Source organism: Pseudorca crassidens, chromosome 9 (assembly GCF_039906515.1).
Source record: "Pseudorca crassidens isolate mPseCra1 chromosome 9, mPseCra1.hap1, whole genome shotgun sequence".
Lineage (NCBI taxonomy): Eukaryota > Metazoa > Chordata > Mammalia > Artiodactyla > Delphinidae > Pseudorca > Pseudorca crassidens.
This window is the reverse complement of record NC_090304.1, coordinates 27,869,233-27,889,057: the sequence shown is the minus strand read 5'-3', so window position 1 is coordinate 27,889,057 and position 19,825 is coordinate 27,869,233. Positions and strand designations below refer to the sequence as shown.

General features: G+C 44.9%; 1 protein-coding gene across 3 annotated transcripts in view; it reads right to left on the bottom strand.

The window, feature by feature from the left end:
* MPPED2 (metallophosphoesterase domain containing 2) overlaps positions 1-19,825 on the bottom strand; it is a 173,295-nt gene that overhangs the window by 2,820 nt on the left and 150,650 nt on the right. For all 3 annotated transcript variants that reach the window (XM_067749535.1, XM_067749536.1, XM_067749537.1), the window contains exons 5-6: positions 5,265-5,380; positions 1,177-1,290 (exon numbers count right to left, since the gene is read on the bottom strand). In XM_067749535.1, the coding sequence (XP_067605636.1) occupies positions 1,177-1,290; positions 5,265-5,380 (230 nt within the window). The remainder of the gene's footprint in view (positions 1-1,176; positions 1,291-5,264; positions 5,381-19,825) is intronic.

The window sequence follows — 19,825 nt, the reverse complement described above, 5'->3', positions numbered from 1 at the left end:
GCTCCTTTTCAGGGAGTATGGCTTAACGTCAGGGCAGGATGACATCCACTCTTGGGGAGCCGCCCCCCGCTGCCACTGCTTTCCATCCACTCAGCTCATGCCTGACTTGGAGCAAGATGGACTTTCTCTGGCCTCTGCAGGATGATTTTCAATATGCTGTTTATTACCTGCCTAGCCAGGAAGCCACTGGATTGAGGGCTTTGAAAAGCAAACTTTACTTTTTGCTGGGTCAGGCCTAAACTCCTCACCTGTTGCAGGTTCATAAATAACTCCAGAGAACAGCCGTAAGCAGGGGCTGCAGTGAATATGGAGGCTGCCTACATACACGCACCCACTGCACACAAATGTCTGTAACCAGGAGAGGCCGGTACGGCCAGAAAACCTAAGGCCTGCTGAAAGAGGCCTCGGGTCTGTCCCAAGGCCCAGTTACCCCTGGTTTGAAAAAGTCCGGAGAGACAAAACTAGAGTCCTGAAGGTTCCCGTGAGGCCTTCTGGTTCTGTGAACTTGATTCTAGATGACCTGGGAAAGCAGAAAACAGCCACTGGACCAGTTCCCACCTAGGGGAGATTTAATTACGCTGTTTAACCTCAGCTCGAGCGTATAGCACTGATGATTTCTGAGGAGTCTGAAATGGTTTTCTGAGATTAGTAAGGAAATGTCTGCCTGCAAATGTGTGGGCTCTATCACTGCAGTTCTGTATCTTTCATTGCGCATCCAAAGTTATTTTTTAGACAGTCTTGTCTTCCTGGGTCTTCACAATATTTAGGTAGAAGAAGACATAGAAGTTATTTAGTCTAAATCCAGGCCATTTCTTCTGATGCTCTTAAAGAGAAAATCTGTCCTTTATTCCCTCAGGGCTTCTCTACAAACGGTGGTTATCAAACATTCTTCACTGGAGCCCTGAGATTCCAGAAATTGTCTGGGGTAGTGCTGGGTTTTCCAAAAGGTGGTTTCTTACTCTCCACTCTGCTTAAAAGAGAGCAGCTCCACAGAAAACACTTCTCAGCTTTATATATGTGTTTCTCCTAAGATTGCATCTCATGAAAGGGTTCCGCTGGGAAAAAGAGTTTGGAAACCACCACGCCAATTACTCCTGGTGTAACTAAGGTCCCCACTGTGAATGAGATCACGGATGATGACTCAACATGTTGTGAACTCCTTTCTCCCGGTCTTACCTTCATGGATTCCACCAAACACATGGAGTTTGGGCCGGACTCGCCTCTGGACTGTGTTTAAAAGCTCCACGCAGCCCACTCTCTGAAGTTCCTTTGGAACCCAGTCTCGAAAACCTAAGAGTAAAATGCAATCAATACTCTTAATTTTCTGTCTCCAGGTAAGGTTTCATTTAGACTTTCAGGAAGCCATAACTCACAGAAGGTTTATTACATGATCTGTAATCCTAGCCTCTCCATTAACGCTCACAATGGCTTTTAAGGAACTTTTCACTCGTCACTTTGTCTTCTTTAGGTTCTTGAATTTTTTTTTTTTTCCTTTTTGGTTTCTCCTTTTTTTTTTTTTTCTTCCTGTTAATTAACATTTTTTTTCTGTGAGGGATTTGATTTATTCAGCCCTGGGTTTCAACTCTTCATGGGCCCAATGACATTTATTCCCTGTAGTCCCATAAGCTCTCTCTTCTCTCAATTCAGTTACTTTCTCTCTCTCTTTTTTTTTTTTTTTGCGGTAAGCGGGCCTCTCACTGTTGTGGCCTCTCCCATTGCGGAGCACAGGCTCCAGACGCGCAGGCTCAGCGGCCATGGCTCACGGGCCCAGCCGCTCTGCGGCATGTGGGATCTTCCCGGACCGGGGCACGAACCCATGTCCCCTGCATCTGCAGGCAGACTCTTAACCACTGCGCCACCAGGGAAACCCCTTTCTCTCTTTTTTTAATTGTATCTCTCTTATAGCAGTCTACTTCAAGATGGTTCAGAGAAGAAGGGCTAGCAAGGGCTTCCTGTAAACTGGCCACAAGATGCCTTGCTCTCTTTATTTTCTTTTTCTTTTTTAAATTTTTGGCTGAGCCACGGGGCATGCGGGATCTTACTTCCCCGACCAGGACTCGAACCCACACCCCCTGCAGTGGAAGGGTGGAGTCTTAACCACTGTGCCGCCAGGGAAGTCCCACCTTACTCTCTTTAGACGCATCAGCTCTTAACCCTGGGTTCCTGATGGCCCAAGCTTGGGAATGCCACGTTCCTCCTCCAGTCTCCTCTTTAACAATAGTGCAACCATGGTGACCCTGTGGTGGCATGCATGAAGCTGGGGCTGATTGACTGTCTTTATGCAAAAGCCACTTCGTTCTAAGTCTAATGCAAAAAAATCCATAAAAACTGACATCAATCATAGCAAAAGTCAGCTATCTGAATGATTATGGCCCGGAATGGAATCCAATCACCTCAGTGGGATGGGGTAGAAAGAAAGCAGATAGGACAAAAGGCTAAATCATAATCAGTGGAAACCCATTCCATAGTTCCATTAGTTGATTTCTACTATTCAGAAATGATCAGGCAGAAAGGGACAGTCCAGCTTATTCCACTTCGTTTGGCAAACGGTAAAAATGAAGGTTTAGCATCTCTGTAAAGACGTGTTGGCTGGTGAGCGGCAGAAAATATGGGAAAAACACCAGATACAAGTAGGGACCCTATAAAAATCCAATCAGGGATTTCAAAACTTGGTTAATTAGAAGGAAAATTCTCTAATCCACAGTGATCGGCATATTCCCTCATGGATGTGTTTTTCTTGAAGAGGGAAAACATCTCATTTCACATGCAATCGCCTAAGAAAGTGTCTTGCTCGTACCATAATAGTGAAGTCCCATGTGCCATGGCTCCTTTAGCAGGAGAGAATTCAAGGCCAATCCCCACGCCCACCCCCTACCTCCTAGTCCAGAATGTTCACAAAAATCCCAATAACTACACTGATTAAGGCTCAACATTACCTTATGAAAACTTTGCCTGACATTTTATTTTGGAACTCCCTGATGTAGGTCTTACTCTGCTATATGCACAGCCACTCTCTGGATTACTCCATCTTTACTACAACGAGAGGGATGGTAGCCTCTCTATTAAGAGTTCCTGGAGGGGGCTTCCCTGGTGGCGCAGTGGTTGAGAGTCCACCTGCCGATGCAGGGGACACGGGTTCGTGCCCCGGTCCGGGAAGATCCCACATGCTGCGGAGAGGCTGGGCCCGTGAGCCATGGCCGCTGAGCCTGCGTGTCCGGACCTGTGCTCCGCAACGGGAGAGGCCACAACAGTGAGAGGCTCGCGTACCGCAAAAAAAAAAAAAAAAAAAAAAAAGAGTTCCTGGAATGTCTGAATTCTTTGGAGGCCAGAATGCCACTTGCTTTTGTACCAAAATTAATGACTTGATGAAGTCTGTGAATGAACTGTTCTGTTCAAAGTTATATTCCAAATAATACTTCAGGTATGTAAATGTTTCTATGCTGAGGACGCCCGAGTCCCTCACAGTACACAGCCTAAGGGGGATTAAGCCTGCACCCAACTAGGCTGCTCAGGGGAAGGATCAGGTTGGCTGGGATGTGGTCTCTGTAGGGTCTCGCTGTGTAACTCATGCTGAGCAGAATATTTAGCCAGCAATTCAATGATTTGGTTAGTCTCTAATGATTGCAAAATAGGGAAATGAATTAATCATGGCTTGATAAAGGTTATTGATAAGTATAATCTTGTAAAGTATGGAGGGGGCAGGATGGGGTAGGGAAAGAGCATGGGGATGGCGATTCTGAAGCTTTGAAAAAAGTCAGGAAGTGCTGATCTTGTGCAAATCTGTACAATTTCCCGGCCTGCACCAGAACTGCCTTCCCTTCTCTTGCTTCCCTCCCACCCCCCATCATGAAAATGTGCCACTGTGGCTCATGCCCTGGTCCTCCCTTCCGCTGTTTCTTTGTGAAACACAGAGCACTTCCCTTGTAAGGGCAGGAAGGCAGCACTAAGTGGCGTGAAGGGGAAAATATCTACAAAGATTAAATTCACATTAGGGGATGCGTGTTAGATTTTTTATTTTTCAGGCCGACAGAGGAGGGAAGTGACATGGATAGTAACCCCAAACCACAGGAAAAAAATGATGAACATCATTTATTTTTGTATTGCTTTCCTCCTGTCTCCAAAGCAAGATGATCACGAAAACTTTTCTAGCCCTGTACATTTAACAATTTGTTAAGAGGATAGATTTCATGTTATGTGGTTTTTCATAAAATTTTTTAAAAGAGGAAACTCTCCTACTAAAAGGGAAACATCTGGATTGCCTGAGCATACCTTAGTTTGACAAGGAAGGCTGCTGGTGTAATAGACACCCAGTAGATGGGAAGATCAAGGTGGTAGTCCTGTTTGAAAAATGTTCTGTGGCTAAACCAAACCACTAACAAGCTCATGAATAATTAGAAGATTATTATATAAATCAAACAATCATCTTCTGACCTATAATCTGGGTGACTGAAGGTAGCTTTGAAGCGTATTGGCAATCTAAGCCTGGATGCAGGTTCACTGTATCTATAAGATGAGTATCTTTTTTTTTTTGCGGTACGCGGGCCTCTCGCTGTTGTGGCCTCTCCCATTGTGGAGCACAGGCTCCAGACGCGCAGGCTCAGCGGCCATAGCTCACGGGCCCAGCTGCTCCGTGGCATGTGGGATCTTCCTGGACCGGGGCATCAGCAGGCGGACTCTCAATCACTGCGCCACCAGGGAAGCCCATAAGATGAGTATCTTTAAGTAATATTCAACGTAAGTCCTTACTAAACACCTTAGCTAAAAAAAGAGAAAAAAAAAAGGATTCTTTTCTTGTATAATTAGCTTGATGTTATACTTAAAGATCTCCCAGGTTCCACTACTATATGGGAAAGGAAAATGAACTACTTTGAACGAAAGTTTCCATCATTTCATTACCATTCAAAAGCCCTGTGATTGGGAGGTCTGTGTCTTCCTTCCATTCCCCCTCCCACTCCCTCACTCCAAAGTGAATATAGTTCTTAAAATAAATTATCAAGCTCAAAAGACTGTGGTGCTCTATACTCATTTGATTTTCCCTGACCTGACTAAATCAAAAAATTTAATTTCAAGAACACCTGTAAGCCCAGCAGAACTGCTGAGTTCAATGATCATACTGGGTTTCTTTAAAGACACTGACTTTTCTTTTTGTATTCACTTTTTTTTTTTTTTTTGGAGGAAAATGATTATGTCCCTGAAGCATTATTCATTATGCTTGGGAAAAAAAGGCATCACGTATGACGAAAGTACACCTTTGCTTCACTTACCGAGAGGAGGTCCGTGTGTCATGAGTATGTCGATGCCCTCAGGGATGAGGTTCCACTTGTCCAGCAGAGACTGACCTCTGGGCAGGTTAAAGCCCCAACCATTAAACCACGGGGTCCTTTGGGGGAGATAATGCACATGGTATCAGGCCAGCAGAGCCACGTTTCCGCTCTACACTATTTCTCTCTCGCACATTCCCCCACGGTTTGCATTGCTCTCTTTTCTCTTTTTGATGGTTGGCCCTGGCAGCAGGATGCTTTTTTGTTGACTGCTTCAAAACCAATTCATTTGAAAGCAAGTGTGGAGCCTACAAATTGTCCAACTAGAAAGAGGCACGGGAGCCTTTACAGTGGAGACTTTCCCAGCAGACCCCTATCAAAATCTTAACACTGCTTTGTCTTCCCCCAAATCTCAGTGCTTCCTAAAGATGCCCAGCCCAGATCCGAAGCATGTCCATCCTTCCTGCAGTGCCTCGGGGCTAAGAAATTCCATCAGCCCTCCTTCTTCCTCCCCATCACTGTGGAATGGCTTCACTAGAAAGATTCTTACTGAAATCCTTGGGGAAAAGGACAAGTGCTCCGAAGGCAGAAACCACACACAGAGATGTTCTGAACATCCCGGACTGAGAATGCTGAAAAAATATTGCGGGGGGTGGGGGTGGGGCTCTGAAAGGTGAGGTGGGACACTGAACAAAAAGCCAAAGTGGAACTTTCCTCCGGTCACCAAAGGGAAGATTTCTGGGGACACCCCTGTTCACTCTGGAATCCAATCTCCTGACAGTGAATGTGAGCATTCCACCCTCTCGGGAACTTCTGCTCCAGGAATAAGTTTCTGAGATTGATGCTCTACGTAGAAACGAATGGCATCTTCATCCATCCAGTGAGCATTTCTAACTGGAGCTGAAAACGTCTCTACCATGTATAATAACGGGAGGATGATCAAGTTTTCTCTACAAATACTACAGGCTACATCACATCAGAACAAAACAGTTCCCAATGCTGTCCTATTCCCAAACATCTAGATGTAACCATTATTTTTTGAAACTGACTCTCTTTGTCCTGGAGGAAATTCCAGTTTGCTAGGGCATAGGCGTCAAAGACAAGTTGGTCAATGTTCTGGCTAAGCCCAACTTCTGCCTTCAGCTTAAGCTGCCCCTTCCACGCCTACTGAGAGAGGTAACCCTGTGTACAAGAGCACCTGGTCTGTCACAGCTAATCAAACAGGGGGCATTATTATTTAAAGCCAATCATGGCCCAGACTAACCAGTGTCTTTCAATACTCTGCACTCAGAAACACTAACCATCATTCATTTGGTGGTGGGCATGCCTAGTCAAGGCCAGAGGTGAAAGGATGGCCCCTGAAAGCCATGTGAAAATTCACCTTACAGGTAAGAACCGCAGTTCCCACTGAGGTGCCTGAGAGAGTAAGTTCCAGAGATAAGAGACTGTGTGGCCTCAGCTCGAAAAAGAGAAACCAAGGAAGTATCTGACTTGGTCCCTAACCACTTTCCAAGTCCCTAAGCCAGCCTCAGGAAGCTTACTTGTAATAACAATAGCTATATAACAACAGTAATCGTTATTATAGTTATTATTTATTGAGTGTTTGCTCTATGTCAAGGTACTATTCTAAGTACTTTATTTGTATCGACACACTGAAACCTCACAACCAGCTCATGAGGTGGGTGCTATTATTAACCACATTTTACAGATGAGGAAAATGAGGTACAGAGAGCTCAAGTAAATACAGCCAATAAATTGGACATAAACCCAAGCAGTTTGGTTCCAAAACCCAGACTCTTAACCTGCATGCAATTCCCCTTCTTTTATACTACCTGAATTAACTTACTACTTGCCCTGAGTGAGCCCCCTCTGTACTCTTTCAAGTTTGAGTGTCTTATTGCTTAACGCCAAACGAGCACTGGACTAGAATAACACAGCCCTAAGATGCTGAAGTGCCCACCAATAGTTTTTGCCTAGCCAGCTCTTTCTGCCTTCTTCTGGTAACAACATTTTAATTTCTATGGAGTACCTTTCCCTCCCCCGCTCAGTACATGTGCTCTGGTAAGGCTGACTCATCTCTGCTCAGAATGAAGCGCGTATGGCCTCTCCGTGAGCAGTGACTGGTCTAGGGATGTGCATATGACCCAAGTTGGGCCAGTGAGCGCCATCCTCAGGATTTTGTTGGTGCTACCTAAAGAGAAGTCATAGTTTCCTCTCTTTCCTATCTTGAGAACTACGTAAGCCTGCTACTGCCTGGGAGCTATCTCGGCCACCATGCAGATAAGCTTGTGCTTGAGAAGCAAATCACCACAAAGAATGCGAAGCCAAGAAGCAGAGTGCTTTGATGACCTTGTTGGACCCGGGGAACCAGCTGTGTCTGAAGCCAATCACATTTTTCTTCCAAGTATGTAAGCCAGCAAAATCCTTTTCTTCTGATTAGCTTGAGTTAGATCCTGTTTCTTGCAACCGAAAGAGTCCTAATATATACAGTCACTGTATTTAGTGTAGAAACGACTTATGTACCTATTGGCAATGATTACCCACCCCCCAAGATGTCCACGTCCTAATTCCCGGAACCTATAAATATATTACCTTACATGGCAAAGGTGGATTAAAAGTTTGTTTGGGAGCTAATCAGCTGACCTTAAACTAGGGAGATTATCCTGGATTACCTAAGGAGGACCCAGTGAAACCACAAGGTCCCTAAAAGTGGAGAAGGGAGGTAGAAGAGGAAATTAAAGAGGTGCAATGTAAGAAGGACTTAACCTGCTGTTGATGGCTTTGAAGAGGAAGGAAGAGGAACATAAAGCCAAGGAATGTGGGCAGTGTCAAAAAGCTGGAAAAGGTAAGCAGAGAAAACAAATGCTCCCACAGAGCCTCCAGAAAGGAACACAGCCCTGCCGACACCCGGATTCCAGCCCAGTGAAACCCGTGTCAGGTTTCTGACCAACAGATGGTGAAGCAATAAACGTGTCGTTTTAGATGAATGGATAAAGAAGAGGTGGTATATATACACAATGGAATACTACTCAGCCATAAAAAAGAATCACATTTTGCCATTTGCAGCAACATGGATGGACTTGGAGGGTCTAATGCTAAGTGAAATAAGTCAGACAGAGAAAGGCAAATACTGTATGATATCACTTATATGTGGAATCTAAAAAATGCAACAAACTAGTGAATATAACAAAAAATAAGCAGACTCACCAGATATAGAGAACAAGCTAGTGGTTACCAGCAGAGAGAGGGGAGGAAGGAAGGGCAATATAGGGGTAGGGGAGTAAGAGGTACAAACTATTAGGTCTAAAATAAGCTACAAGGATATATTGTACAACACGGAGAATATAGCCAATATTTTATAATAACTATAAATGGAATATAACCTTCAAAAATTATGAACCACTATATTGTATGCCTGTATATATAATATTGTACAGCAACTAAACTTCAATTAAAAAATACATTAAAAAATAAATATATGTTGTTTTATGCCACTAAATTTGTGGTGATTTGTTACAGAAGCAATAGGAAACTAATACGGTATCTAAACTGTCTGAGCTGGTTATAAAATCCACGGACTGTGAGTGGCCTGAGTCTCACCTGGTACACAGCGCGTGTTCAATCAACACAGCCCTTCCACAGCCACACTGTCTTGCTCAGCTAGGTGCAGTGCTTTTAGTTTCCTCTGAGGAAAAGGCAGTGCTCACTTTCTTATCCCAGTCTGTCAGGGATGCACCAGGCATCGTGGGTATGGGGGTGAGGCCTCGTAGACCCTTTCAGAGCTTTAATGAGTCCACCCTGCTCTCTCTTGCCTTCTAGGACTCCCAGACTGCAGGATGGTAAACATTTTCATTAGACTCTAAAATAGAGTTTTCCCAGTTTGGGATACCCATCTTTCCCCTTTACAATAATAACCCTCTTCCAAGATTTGTTTTAAAAGTAAAAAGAAAAAAAAAAAAGGCAAGTTCAGAACCCAGTGAAGATTCAGTGAGCATTCTGGCATGAGAGAGAGAAAAATAAGCAAAAACATCTGTTTTCCTAGATTTTGCAAACAAGCTTCTGGGCCTATGGTTCCTGTCTGAATGGCGAATAAAGAAGGGTTTGAAAGAGTCCCAAGCACACCCAAGTAGTTGGTACAATGAGGGGCTCTGATTTCACTGCCAGAGTCTGTCTGAGGGCAGTCAGCCCCTGAACCCCGAGGATATCCCAGGGGCTTCCAGCGTCAAAGAACGGGACTTATTTTTTTCACTCTTTCCAGTTTTCCCTCATAGAACTTTCTCTTGGAAACCTACAGCCCTATTCCCCCAGGAAATGCTCAGTTTTACAAGTGCTCTGTAAAAGATTAAGGCAGGTCCATGGTCTAGAGGTCCCTTAAATTTTATTTGGTTAATGTTAAGCCTGTGACAAAGCCCAGACATTTCCAAGTTAAGGGTAAACTTTGAAAATGTTGGGCTTTTCTTTTGACTCAAACCTGTATGTACATGAGACAGAGGTTAAGTTATATGAAAGCGAACATTTATTAAGTCCCTGATCCGTTTTTACGTAGGGGTTTGGTTTTACATAGGTTATTACATTTAACTCCTCATAACAATACTCGGGCTAGGTATTATCAGCTCTGTTTTTAGATTAAAAACCTGAAGATCAGTGATATCAAGTAATTTGTTCACTTTCCTAGGATTAGTAAGTGGCGGAACTGAGATCTGAACCCAGACCTGCTGGCTGCAAAGCCGATGTTCTTTCTTTGCACAATGCTGAATTAAAACCATCCAGCCCAGTTTTGGTTTTGGCTCTCACATACATAAAGTAAACAAGGCCGATCCATACGGTCTCTGAGGCTGTGCACTGTGCAACTCCAGAGGGCTCCATGGCATTGTGGGATGGAAGTGGCTCTTAGTGAAAATGCAGTGTGAATTCAACAATGCTGGCACGGCTTCTCTGGGATGCTTTCTGTTCCTCTAGATCCCCTAGATCAGGCCTTTTCCATAATACAGTGACCAGGAAATGGGAAAAGCAGCCCAGTGATGGGCTCCAGAATTATCCCAGCATGGTGTAATAAGTGGGGCATACAGAAATGGGAGACCCATGTGCTAATTTGCATGCTGGCATCAATTCGCTAATGCACAAGACCCTTGGATAAGAGAAGGTCCTCAGTGGGCCAGTTTCCTCATCTGAGCAAAGAATGAATGGGTGGATGTGATTACGGGAGTTCAGGATCGCTTTTAGGCTGCAGAAATCTTATGCAGAAGCCCCAGACCCAAAGCAGGTATGTGCAGGGGTGTTTCTTGCCAGGGGATGGGGACGAAGGGGCTCTGAGCCTGTTCACTCACTCAGCCCCCTCCTCCTTTCTGACCTACGCCTCTGAGCACAGCTGGCAAAACCTGACACTCGATAATCTTTCTGTGATCTAGAAATCCCCAAATTCTGTCATTCTGTGCAGGCTATCAATGTTCTGAGTAACTGCTGTGAATTGCCCTCAATGAATTACCTAAATTGCCTGTAAAGGACCAAGTCCAGTGTGGGAGAAATAGCTGCACAGAGCAGAGACCGACTGTGTCAGCATCAATGAATAATGCTTTATCCAGTTGAGTTTCAACCTGAAACACGAAACCCCAGCAGTGAGCCCCCCAGGAGTTCACTGGGAAATGTGTGCACAGCCGACCTCCGGAGCCCCACAATGAGTTTTGTTCTGTAGCAGTGGGGAGGCGAGGGGGGAAAGGAGGAGGGAGGAGGGAGGAATCCAAGGGAACAATGTCTACTGCCTTGGCCAAGGACTTAATAATTAGCTGTGACTAACAAATGCCACATGGGAACCGACTTGTAAGAAAATGTCCCACAAAGCACCCTATTGCTAGTGGGCCAATCCGAGCCCACGACCGCCCCTCCTAGACAGGGATTAGAAAATCCTGGAAGGAAGGGGAGTACTTCAGCTGCCTGAAGCCAGTGGACCGAAGACTCAGACGGATGGAAGCTGGGGATGCTTTCAAGGCGCCCTCCCCCTTATTCTCAGAATTAGAGGCACTTGGCCTCTCGGGGCTGAGAGTCCAGGGGCAGGTGCTGCGGGAGTCCACATAGGCAGAACTTGTTCCAAACAATGTCAATACAAAACAGGTTTGCTCTCTGGAAGCACGTTGAGATTAAATCACTGCAAAGGTCATCTGTGTTTGCCGTACACAATGCTGTGGTGTGGGCGGAAGGGAGCTGCCAGAGCATAAATCCCAGGTTTGGACAGGTGAATGGCCGTTCACTCCCCGACCAACTTCGGGGGGGGCTGGGTGCACCCCAGGAAAGCAGGATTTGGAAATGAGCAATTGGTACTTGTTCAACTCAGATGGGCTACTCAGGTTCACTGCCCTGGTGTTGGTCAGTGTGGACAGACTCCCCATGGACCCTGGGTCCTGGGCGGACGGCATCACAAAGACTTGGGGTTCTTCTGAATACAGTCTCCTGGGTGCCCGCTGCAGAGATTAGGGCTTGGGATTCCGCAGGAAAGCTGTGAAGGGGAAAAGTGCAAGCTCACGAGCACCCAGACTTAATGAAAGGGCTGGCGTGTTGGCTGTGCCGCTTAAAACTACGAGAACCTGGGGGTTTTGTGAAAGTTAAGCCATTCTTGTTTTGGAGGCCGTGGGTACGAGTGTGTATTATGGGGTCAAACAGACCCATGTTCAGTAGGTCTGCTGCTTACTGGCTTCTCTGATCCTGTCTCCTCATCTTTCAAAAAGCAGCAGAATATCCACCCACGTGGATAAAGTGAGATGATGAGATAATTTATGTAAAATTCTGGCCGAGAACTGCCAGCGACTATTAATGTGCAGCTTCTAATTTATACATGATATACATTAGCAGTGTGTGTGTGTGTGTGTGTGTGTGTGTGTGTGTGTACACACACACACACACAAGATTGCTCATGTTATTCTTTTCTCTCTAGAGTTTCTCAAGCTATAGCTCATCAAATCATAGACCCTGCTGCTCCAGACTCTGGAAAAGTCCCCAGTGCACAGGCAAGCATTACTAGACGGCTAGATAGAGGCTGATTTCCTCCGGCTGATTACTTATTAAAAGGCGCTTCCTCGGCTCACTTTTGAGTGGAAGTTTTTCAGAAAGGCACTCCCTCCCTCGCCTGGCGGCCGGCTCAGTCTTGCATAGACAATCCTGTGGAACGTGAGAGCACAAGGTAAAACGGTTAGTCAAGCTGCTTGGCCGGCAAGTACAGGTGGCTAGAGTTTGACAGGATTTTAAATTGGCGAAGTTCAAGGAAGGGGTTCACTTTGGGTCCTTGGAATATTTATAATAGGGGGTTCAGAGAGGTTCACTGCAGGAATCGACACACTACTAATTAAAGCCATCACCACCGCCTGGCACCTCTGTGAAGCAAAATTCAGAAACCAGGAGCCAATTTCCACAATCCCTTTCTTTTCTAAATGGTGGTGCTTCAGAATTGCAACCTCTTCCACGCCCGGCACTCCCAGCCACCATCGGCCCCTCTCCGACTACACATCACACCAGGTCCAAGGGAAGCTAATTTAACCACTGCTGGTTAAAATCACACCGCACTTCACAGCGCCTTTCACATGCCATGAAGCTGTCATGATAATTCTTGATCTCTGGCTCACCTGACAGCTCAGCCCTCCCTTGACTGCAAAGCTTCCCGTCAGTTAGAAATAGCAGTTTCCCTGGCACCAGATGTGTCATCCTGCACATCCAGATGAAAGGCAGACACCTGCCCCGCTCCCCTCCTTGCTTCCCTTTCTCTCCATTGCTCTGGAGTTTGTTTAAGAAGCCAGCCTTCTCCCTCCCCAAGTCCCTCCACTTGGCAGCCTGGAAGTTACTCTTCCATGCAATTAAAAGGCTGTCTTGCATTACCCACGGAAGAACGTCACATCTTGTGCAGCAAAGAGACGCACATGGTAATTGACATCACTAGGAGAGAGATGCAAAGCTTCACTTCAGGGCAAGATTGACACCTCTGGGCAGCTGCCTGGGAAGAGCCTGCCTCACCCAAACCAGGACTCAGCTGCCTCCAAAGGGCAGTGCCGGCTTCTCTCACACCAGCTGTCCAGTCCCGTCACTTCACTACGGCTTTGTAGATTGGTCTTTCGTTATAAGGTCCTTGGGATGAAAAGAGATCCTGTTTTGATAAAGGGAAGGCCTGGTTGAATAATATGGTCTGCTGCCATAGACAGGATAGGAACAAATCATACCCAAGGTAGTCACGTGAGGCCCATGAGCTACAAATAGGGTTTTCATAAACCAAGGCAGCACACACCGCTGTCTTGACAAACACGCCGACGGTGTCCCCTTTTTGTAACTAATAAGGAGCAAGTGCTGGAATTAAGCCCGTTACCCATTTTCCTCTCTTGCTGGAAAGGAGACGGTGTAAGCAGAGTTTGCCTTAGGAGCCAAGAAAAAAAACAACAAACCACCCTGACCTGTGTTTGAACTTGGTGTGCCCTGAATTATTAAAAATAATGTTACAGCATTTGCCTGGTCCTCCCAAGCATACCTGCCTTTAATCTTATAAACAAGTTCACAGCACGAAGAGAAAGATTTCCAATAGGTTTCCTTCCCATAGGGTTGTGAGGGAGACTATTCCCATCCATCATGCAGAGAGCCTGACAGGGGAGAGGAAAGACCACGGCAGGACTTCTGTCTTGGTGGGCAGGTGAAGTGGACTTGGGGTCATGCCCTGGTGCTTCCAGAAATGGCTCTTTGTTTTGTGGCCGAGGAAATTAGAGGACCAGGTACCAGGGTACCCTGACCAGGATGGGCCTTGATCTGAGCAGCCCTCAGTGGGACCTGCGTTGATTGATATCTAATCCCCAGCAGGGAGAATTCCTCAAAGAGGGACGTCACGGCCAAGTCTGAAAGGAAAAGAAGGCTCAATGGGTGGAGAGGAGTAGAAGAAAGAAAAGCAGTATTCATCTTTTTTTCCACTAACATTTATTGTGGTAAAATATATATAACAAAATTTAATATTCGAACCATGTTAAGTGTATAATTCAGTGGCATTAAGTCCATTAACAATGTTGTACAACCATCTCCTGAACTTTTGCACATCCCTGATAGAAACTCTGTACCATTGACAACAGCCCCCCATCTCTCCCTCCCCTTAGCCCCTGGCAACCACCGTTCTATTTTCTGTCTCCATAAATATGACCACTCCAGGTACCCCATGTAAGTGGAATCTTACCATATTTGTTCTTCTGGGTCTGGCTTATTTTGCTTAGCATAATACGTTCAAGATTCATCCATGCTGTAACATGTATCAGAAATTCATTCTTTTGTGTGGCTGAAAAATATCCCACTGTATGGGTAGACAACATTCCCTTTTTTCTTCATCAAAGGTTTCTGTAAGTCTAGGATGTGCCAGGTACCAAGCTTGGCCATAAGGCATCGTGGATGATGAGTCTGAGTCCCTTCCTTCAGGAGGTACACAGGGACTGGGTTGAAAACTCAGAGGATGGGATCAGTATGGTCCTTCTGGGGCATTTAGTCATTCCACAGACATGACCTGGATGCCTGTTATGAGCCGGGTTCCAGCAAGGTCGTTGCTAGGATTACAACATTGAATTGTTTCCAGGATAAACCCACAGCTCACCATTTCATAGGTAAAGTTGCCCTGGACAGAAGTCTTTAAATGCTGGCCTTCATTTCAAAATAACCTAATTTCCAAAGAGCTTAGGGAACATCAAAATGATCTGAGAATGAACCCAGCAATTCCAAGGGCAGACTGGAGAGGAGGTGACCTGGGGCACAGCTGGCAGGACTCTGCGGGGGAGGTCTCCTTCCACGTCCTCCTGCACACTCCTTAAGAAAGCTCTGCAGCCAGCACCACGACCATGAAACGCAGAACCACATCCTACTAGAGAATAAGCCTGCGAGGGCAGCGTGTGTCACATGCCTGACTGGCTCTAAAGCATGGGACAAACAGGACAGGGGAGGCAGGAAGATTGCCAGGTACTCAGCAAACTCAGCAGAGAGCACCTGCCCCCACCCCTACCCTGCAGACATATCACAGAAACCTAGCCAGAAGACAGTATTTTTCTAACTTAGATTTCCCAAAAGAGTAAGAAAAAGAGGAAAGGTGGGTTCAGGATTAGCTGGATTTGATCTTGTTACACAGTGAACTCTTAAGAATTGATGTTAACAGCAGGGACGGACTGATAAAATCTCTGCCCCGAAATAGGGGATAATACAATATTTTATTCTGTTTAGTTTAGTTTAGAATGTGCCTGTGTTGAGCGTGTGTTGTCACACATTTATTTTGCTAATGCTGGTTTCTTTTTATACAATTTCATATTTGGGTGGACCAGGGGGAGGACTGCAATGGTAAGAAAGCCTGCTCCTGAAAAAATAGACCCAAAGAGAATAAGTGATAAGTGGACCATGAAAGACTAGGCAGCCAGTCATTAAACGTAACAAGGAAGACTGGACGTTCAATGACTTTGGCCTGGTTCACCACCGTGTCCCTAGCACCTGGCACAGAGCAGATGCTTAAGTATTTGTCAGTTGAACTGACTAAGAGTGAGTGTTCATGAAGAGTTTGTAACTTCATGAGAAAGTGTTCATTCCGTGATGGCTAGTGGAAGAGCCAATTTGCAGACCAGTATGAACGCAAGGATGTAAAAAATGCTTAGAAAAAAGAAAGCGATGAAGCTGCTGAATGGCTATCTCAGGGGTGGGAGGAGAACCAGGTGTGATTTTTTCCCCTTCTTTCTATTTGTCTATTATTCTCTACTTTTTCTATACTGACCACCTATATTTTGGAAGAAATTTATCCAGTGTAAAAATCTCCATGCAGTCAAAGGCAACTTGAGCATGGATGGAGAAATTTGGAGGATTCGTTATCTACTTAGACTGCAAAGCAGTTTCTTCCAGCGGGTGAAGAAACTGGTGGATTTGGGGGACTTCAGCTCAGGAAGCTGACGTACGGCTTGCCTTCTTTCTCTCCCCTCCCCGTTACCATTCGTGGGGACAGAAAGTCGTCCTGAGCAGCAGAGTCTTTTATTCATTCAAGTAATTCAATACACATTTACTGAGCATCTGCTACATGCCAGACACCAGTCTGCTGGGGGTGGTTCATCTTACTGAGGGATTTCAGTTTCACTGTAGATAACATTATATAGCTGCATAGTACTTTACTCATTACAAATCATTTTCACATTTATTAGTTCACAATTACCCCCAAGTGGTGGGCAAGGTATTAATTATAGAGAAAACGGTATACAGAAATAGGAATTTTAGTAACTTGCACAAGGTCACCTACAGCTGAGGTGGCATGGACATAATTCTGTAGTCCAATGATTTCAAATGAATGGTTAAAAGTTAGACAGGTCTAGGTTCAAATTCTGACTATTTTCCACTCAGCAATGTGACCTTGGGCAAGTTCATCTGTCTGATCTCAGTTTTCTCATCTATTCAGTGGAGATAATAGGTCCACCCACACAGGTTTGTTGTGAGGACTGACTGTGATCATGTATGTAATGCATTTCCCAGAGTGTTTGCCCTATATTAAGAATTCAATGTGGGACTTCCCTGGTGACGCAGTAGTTAAGAACCCGCCTGCCAATGCAGGGGACACGGGTTTGATATCTGGTCCGGGAAGATCCCACATGCCATGGAGCAACTAAGCCCGTGACTACTGAGCCTGTGCTCTAGAACCTGCGAGCCACAACTACTGAAGCCCGCGCGCCTAGAGCCCGTGCTCCACAAGAGAAGTCAGGGCAATGAGAAGCCTGCGCACCGCAACGAAGAGTAGCCCCCACTTGCCTCAATTAGAGAAAGGCTGCGCACAAAAACGAAGACCCAACGCAGCCAAAAATAAATAAATAAATAAATTTAAAAAAGAGAAAATAATTCAATGTTAGCTCTTGTTTCACCATTATGAATATTAATATCATTATAAATATTAATATCACAACCCTTAGGTGTTTGTTCCCTAATTTATCTTCTTCGTACCCTCACAAAGTGTACCTTCTCTCTCCATTTCTCAGATTTAGAATGTAGATACCAAAGAACTGAACGGATCTATCGTAAAGCAATGAGTGACGCCGTCTGGATACAGGTGGACCAGCCTCGGATAAGGAACAGAAAGGCACTGACTTGGCGTTAGAAGACCTGGGTGCTAGTCTAGGCTCTTCCAACTTACTTGCTACAAAACCTTGAGCAAGTAACGTCTCTGATCTCCTGTTTTTTTAACTGTGCAAGGGGGATAACGATTTTGATGAAACTTGCAAGCTTGTCACACAAATGCCTACATAAACGAGTTTGCAACGATACAAAAAGTGCCTTCCGATGAAGTGCCTTCGAATTCCCATATCACTGCTGCCTGTGTTGCCTCCTTGTGCTGTTTGAAAATCTCAGAGGGGCCAGAATAAGTGACAAGTAGGTCAGATGTACGTTAAAGTGCTGGCCTCCATTTATCTACCATTTTGGCTCTAAACGACTAGGTTCAGTCCAGACCGATTTAGTAAAGTGAGGAAACTGTGGCTGCAAACTGGCAGGACACACAATCAGAGGAATGAGTGAGAGTTTAAGCTGCCCCTTCAATTCAGAGGTTAAAGCGAGCAGACAGACCCTGGTGTCTCTGTCGCTGTGTGCCAGCCAACCATGTATTATTAATTGGGCTCAGCAAACGTTATCGAGCACCTTCCACTGCAAGGCTCTGGCAAGGCCTCCAGGGATCTAAATACAATGCAAGACCATCCCAACCTGCCATCTGGTAGGGATAACGAGATAGTCACCAGCAAAACTGTTCTCCCCATCTCGGCCCATTAAAATTCTACTGAGCCCTCAAGGCTCGTCATTCTCCCTAAGAAGCTTTCCCTGATCCCCTCAGCACTTTCTTTAATCATCATTTGTGGAATTTCTCATACTATGCGTTATTCCTGGCTTGTGTGTGTACGTGTGTGTGTTGCACTTATTTCCTACCTCATTCCAACAAGCCTGTGAGTCAAAGTTGTGCTATGAATATGCCTACGTTCCCCAATGGATTGTAAGCCATGTCCTATTTATATCGGGGATCCTGAGATCTAGCACCGTGCCTGGTACATGACAGATGTCAAGATATTTTTTCATAATAATGAAAAAAGCAAGAAGAGTTTAGAATAAGTACCCAAGGGAGTGATCCAGATAATAAGTGTGTCTGGAGGTGAGAGTAGGGCAAGAAAGATTAAGGTTTGGGTTTTTAAAAAACAAAGGCCATTTAAAAATACTGGATTGGGATTTTCGTGGTGGTCTAGTGGGTAGGACTCCACACTCCCAAATGCAGGGGGCCCAGGTTCTATCCCTGGTCTGGGAACTAGATCCTGCATGTATTCCACAACTAAGAGTCTGCAAGCCATAACTAAAGATCCCACATGCCGCGACGAAGATCTCTCACGCCACAACTAAGACCTGGAGCAGCCTAAATAAATAAATATTAAAAAAAAAAATACTGGGTTATAAATCTCACAGACCTGTGTTGCCAAATACGCCAGCTACCATGTAGCGACTGAACACTGGAAATGTGGCTTGTGTGAATCGACATGTACCGTCAGCGGGATATTTCACTGTATTTTGGATACTTCACACAAAAAAGAATGGAGAATTATCATAATTTTTATATTGGTTACATGTTTAAATGATAACATTTGGATATACTGGGCTAAAGAAAATACATTATTAAGATGAATTTTTTTCGCTATCTAATGAAGCTACCAGAAAATTTTAAATTACATATATGTATGGTTCATGCTATATTCGTATTGGACAATGCTAGCACAGGCCATACAAATGTTTGTACTATGATTCAGTCATCCCTATTTAGGGATTAGATCCTAATGAAATAATCTAAAAGTATAAATGCTACATACAAAGTTGTTCACCTCACTGTTACTTATAAGAGCAAAATATTGGAAGCAAGTATATCCAAAACTCTGTATAAAAATAAGAATGGTTAAGAAAAACAATCGTATATGGAAATGTATAACAGGTGAGGTGGCCGTCTGAAGCAGGTCATACCTAAGCTTTCCTGGGATGAGCAATGACTGGGAAAAATGTGAAGAAAAACAAGAAAGCTATTCTTTTGGTCAGAATGGTATGGATTTTTCCTCGGGTTCCCAAGCTTTCTTGGACTTTTACTATAAAAAAGCAGAATGGAGATCAGCATCTCTGGCGAGCCTCTGGTGCTGAACAGGTCTATACTGTTGGCTCAAAGAGGAACCGGGCAGTGCTCAACAGCTTTGCTCTGGAGTCAGATCTGTGTCTGAAACGGTGCTAACATCTCCCGCCGCACCTCTCTGAGTCTTAGTTTGCCCATCTGTAGAATGGAAATAATTATAGTATCTACCTCATCGATACGTGGCTGAGAAATAAATAAAATAATCCATGTAAAGTTCTTCACAGGGTGCCTTGTACACAATAAGCACTAAATAAATGCTGACTCTATTATTATTGTTGTAAAGATTAGAGGAAGAGCACGACATAGTTGAGCAGGATGGCAAAGCAGAAGGGTGGAAGCTGCGTGCTCTTAACACTCCATTCTGGTTGTACTGGGTCACTTCTTTTTTTTTTTTTCTTTGCTGTAC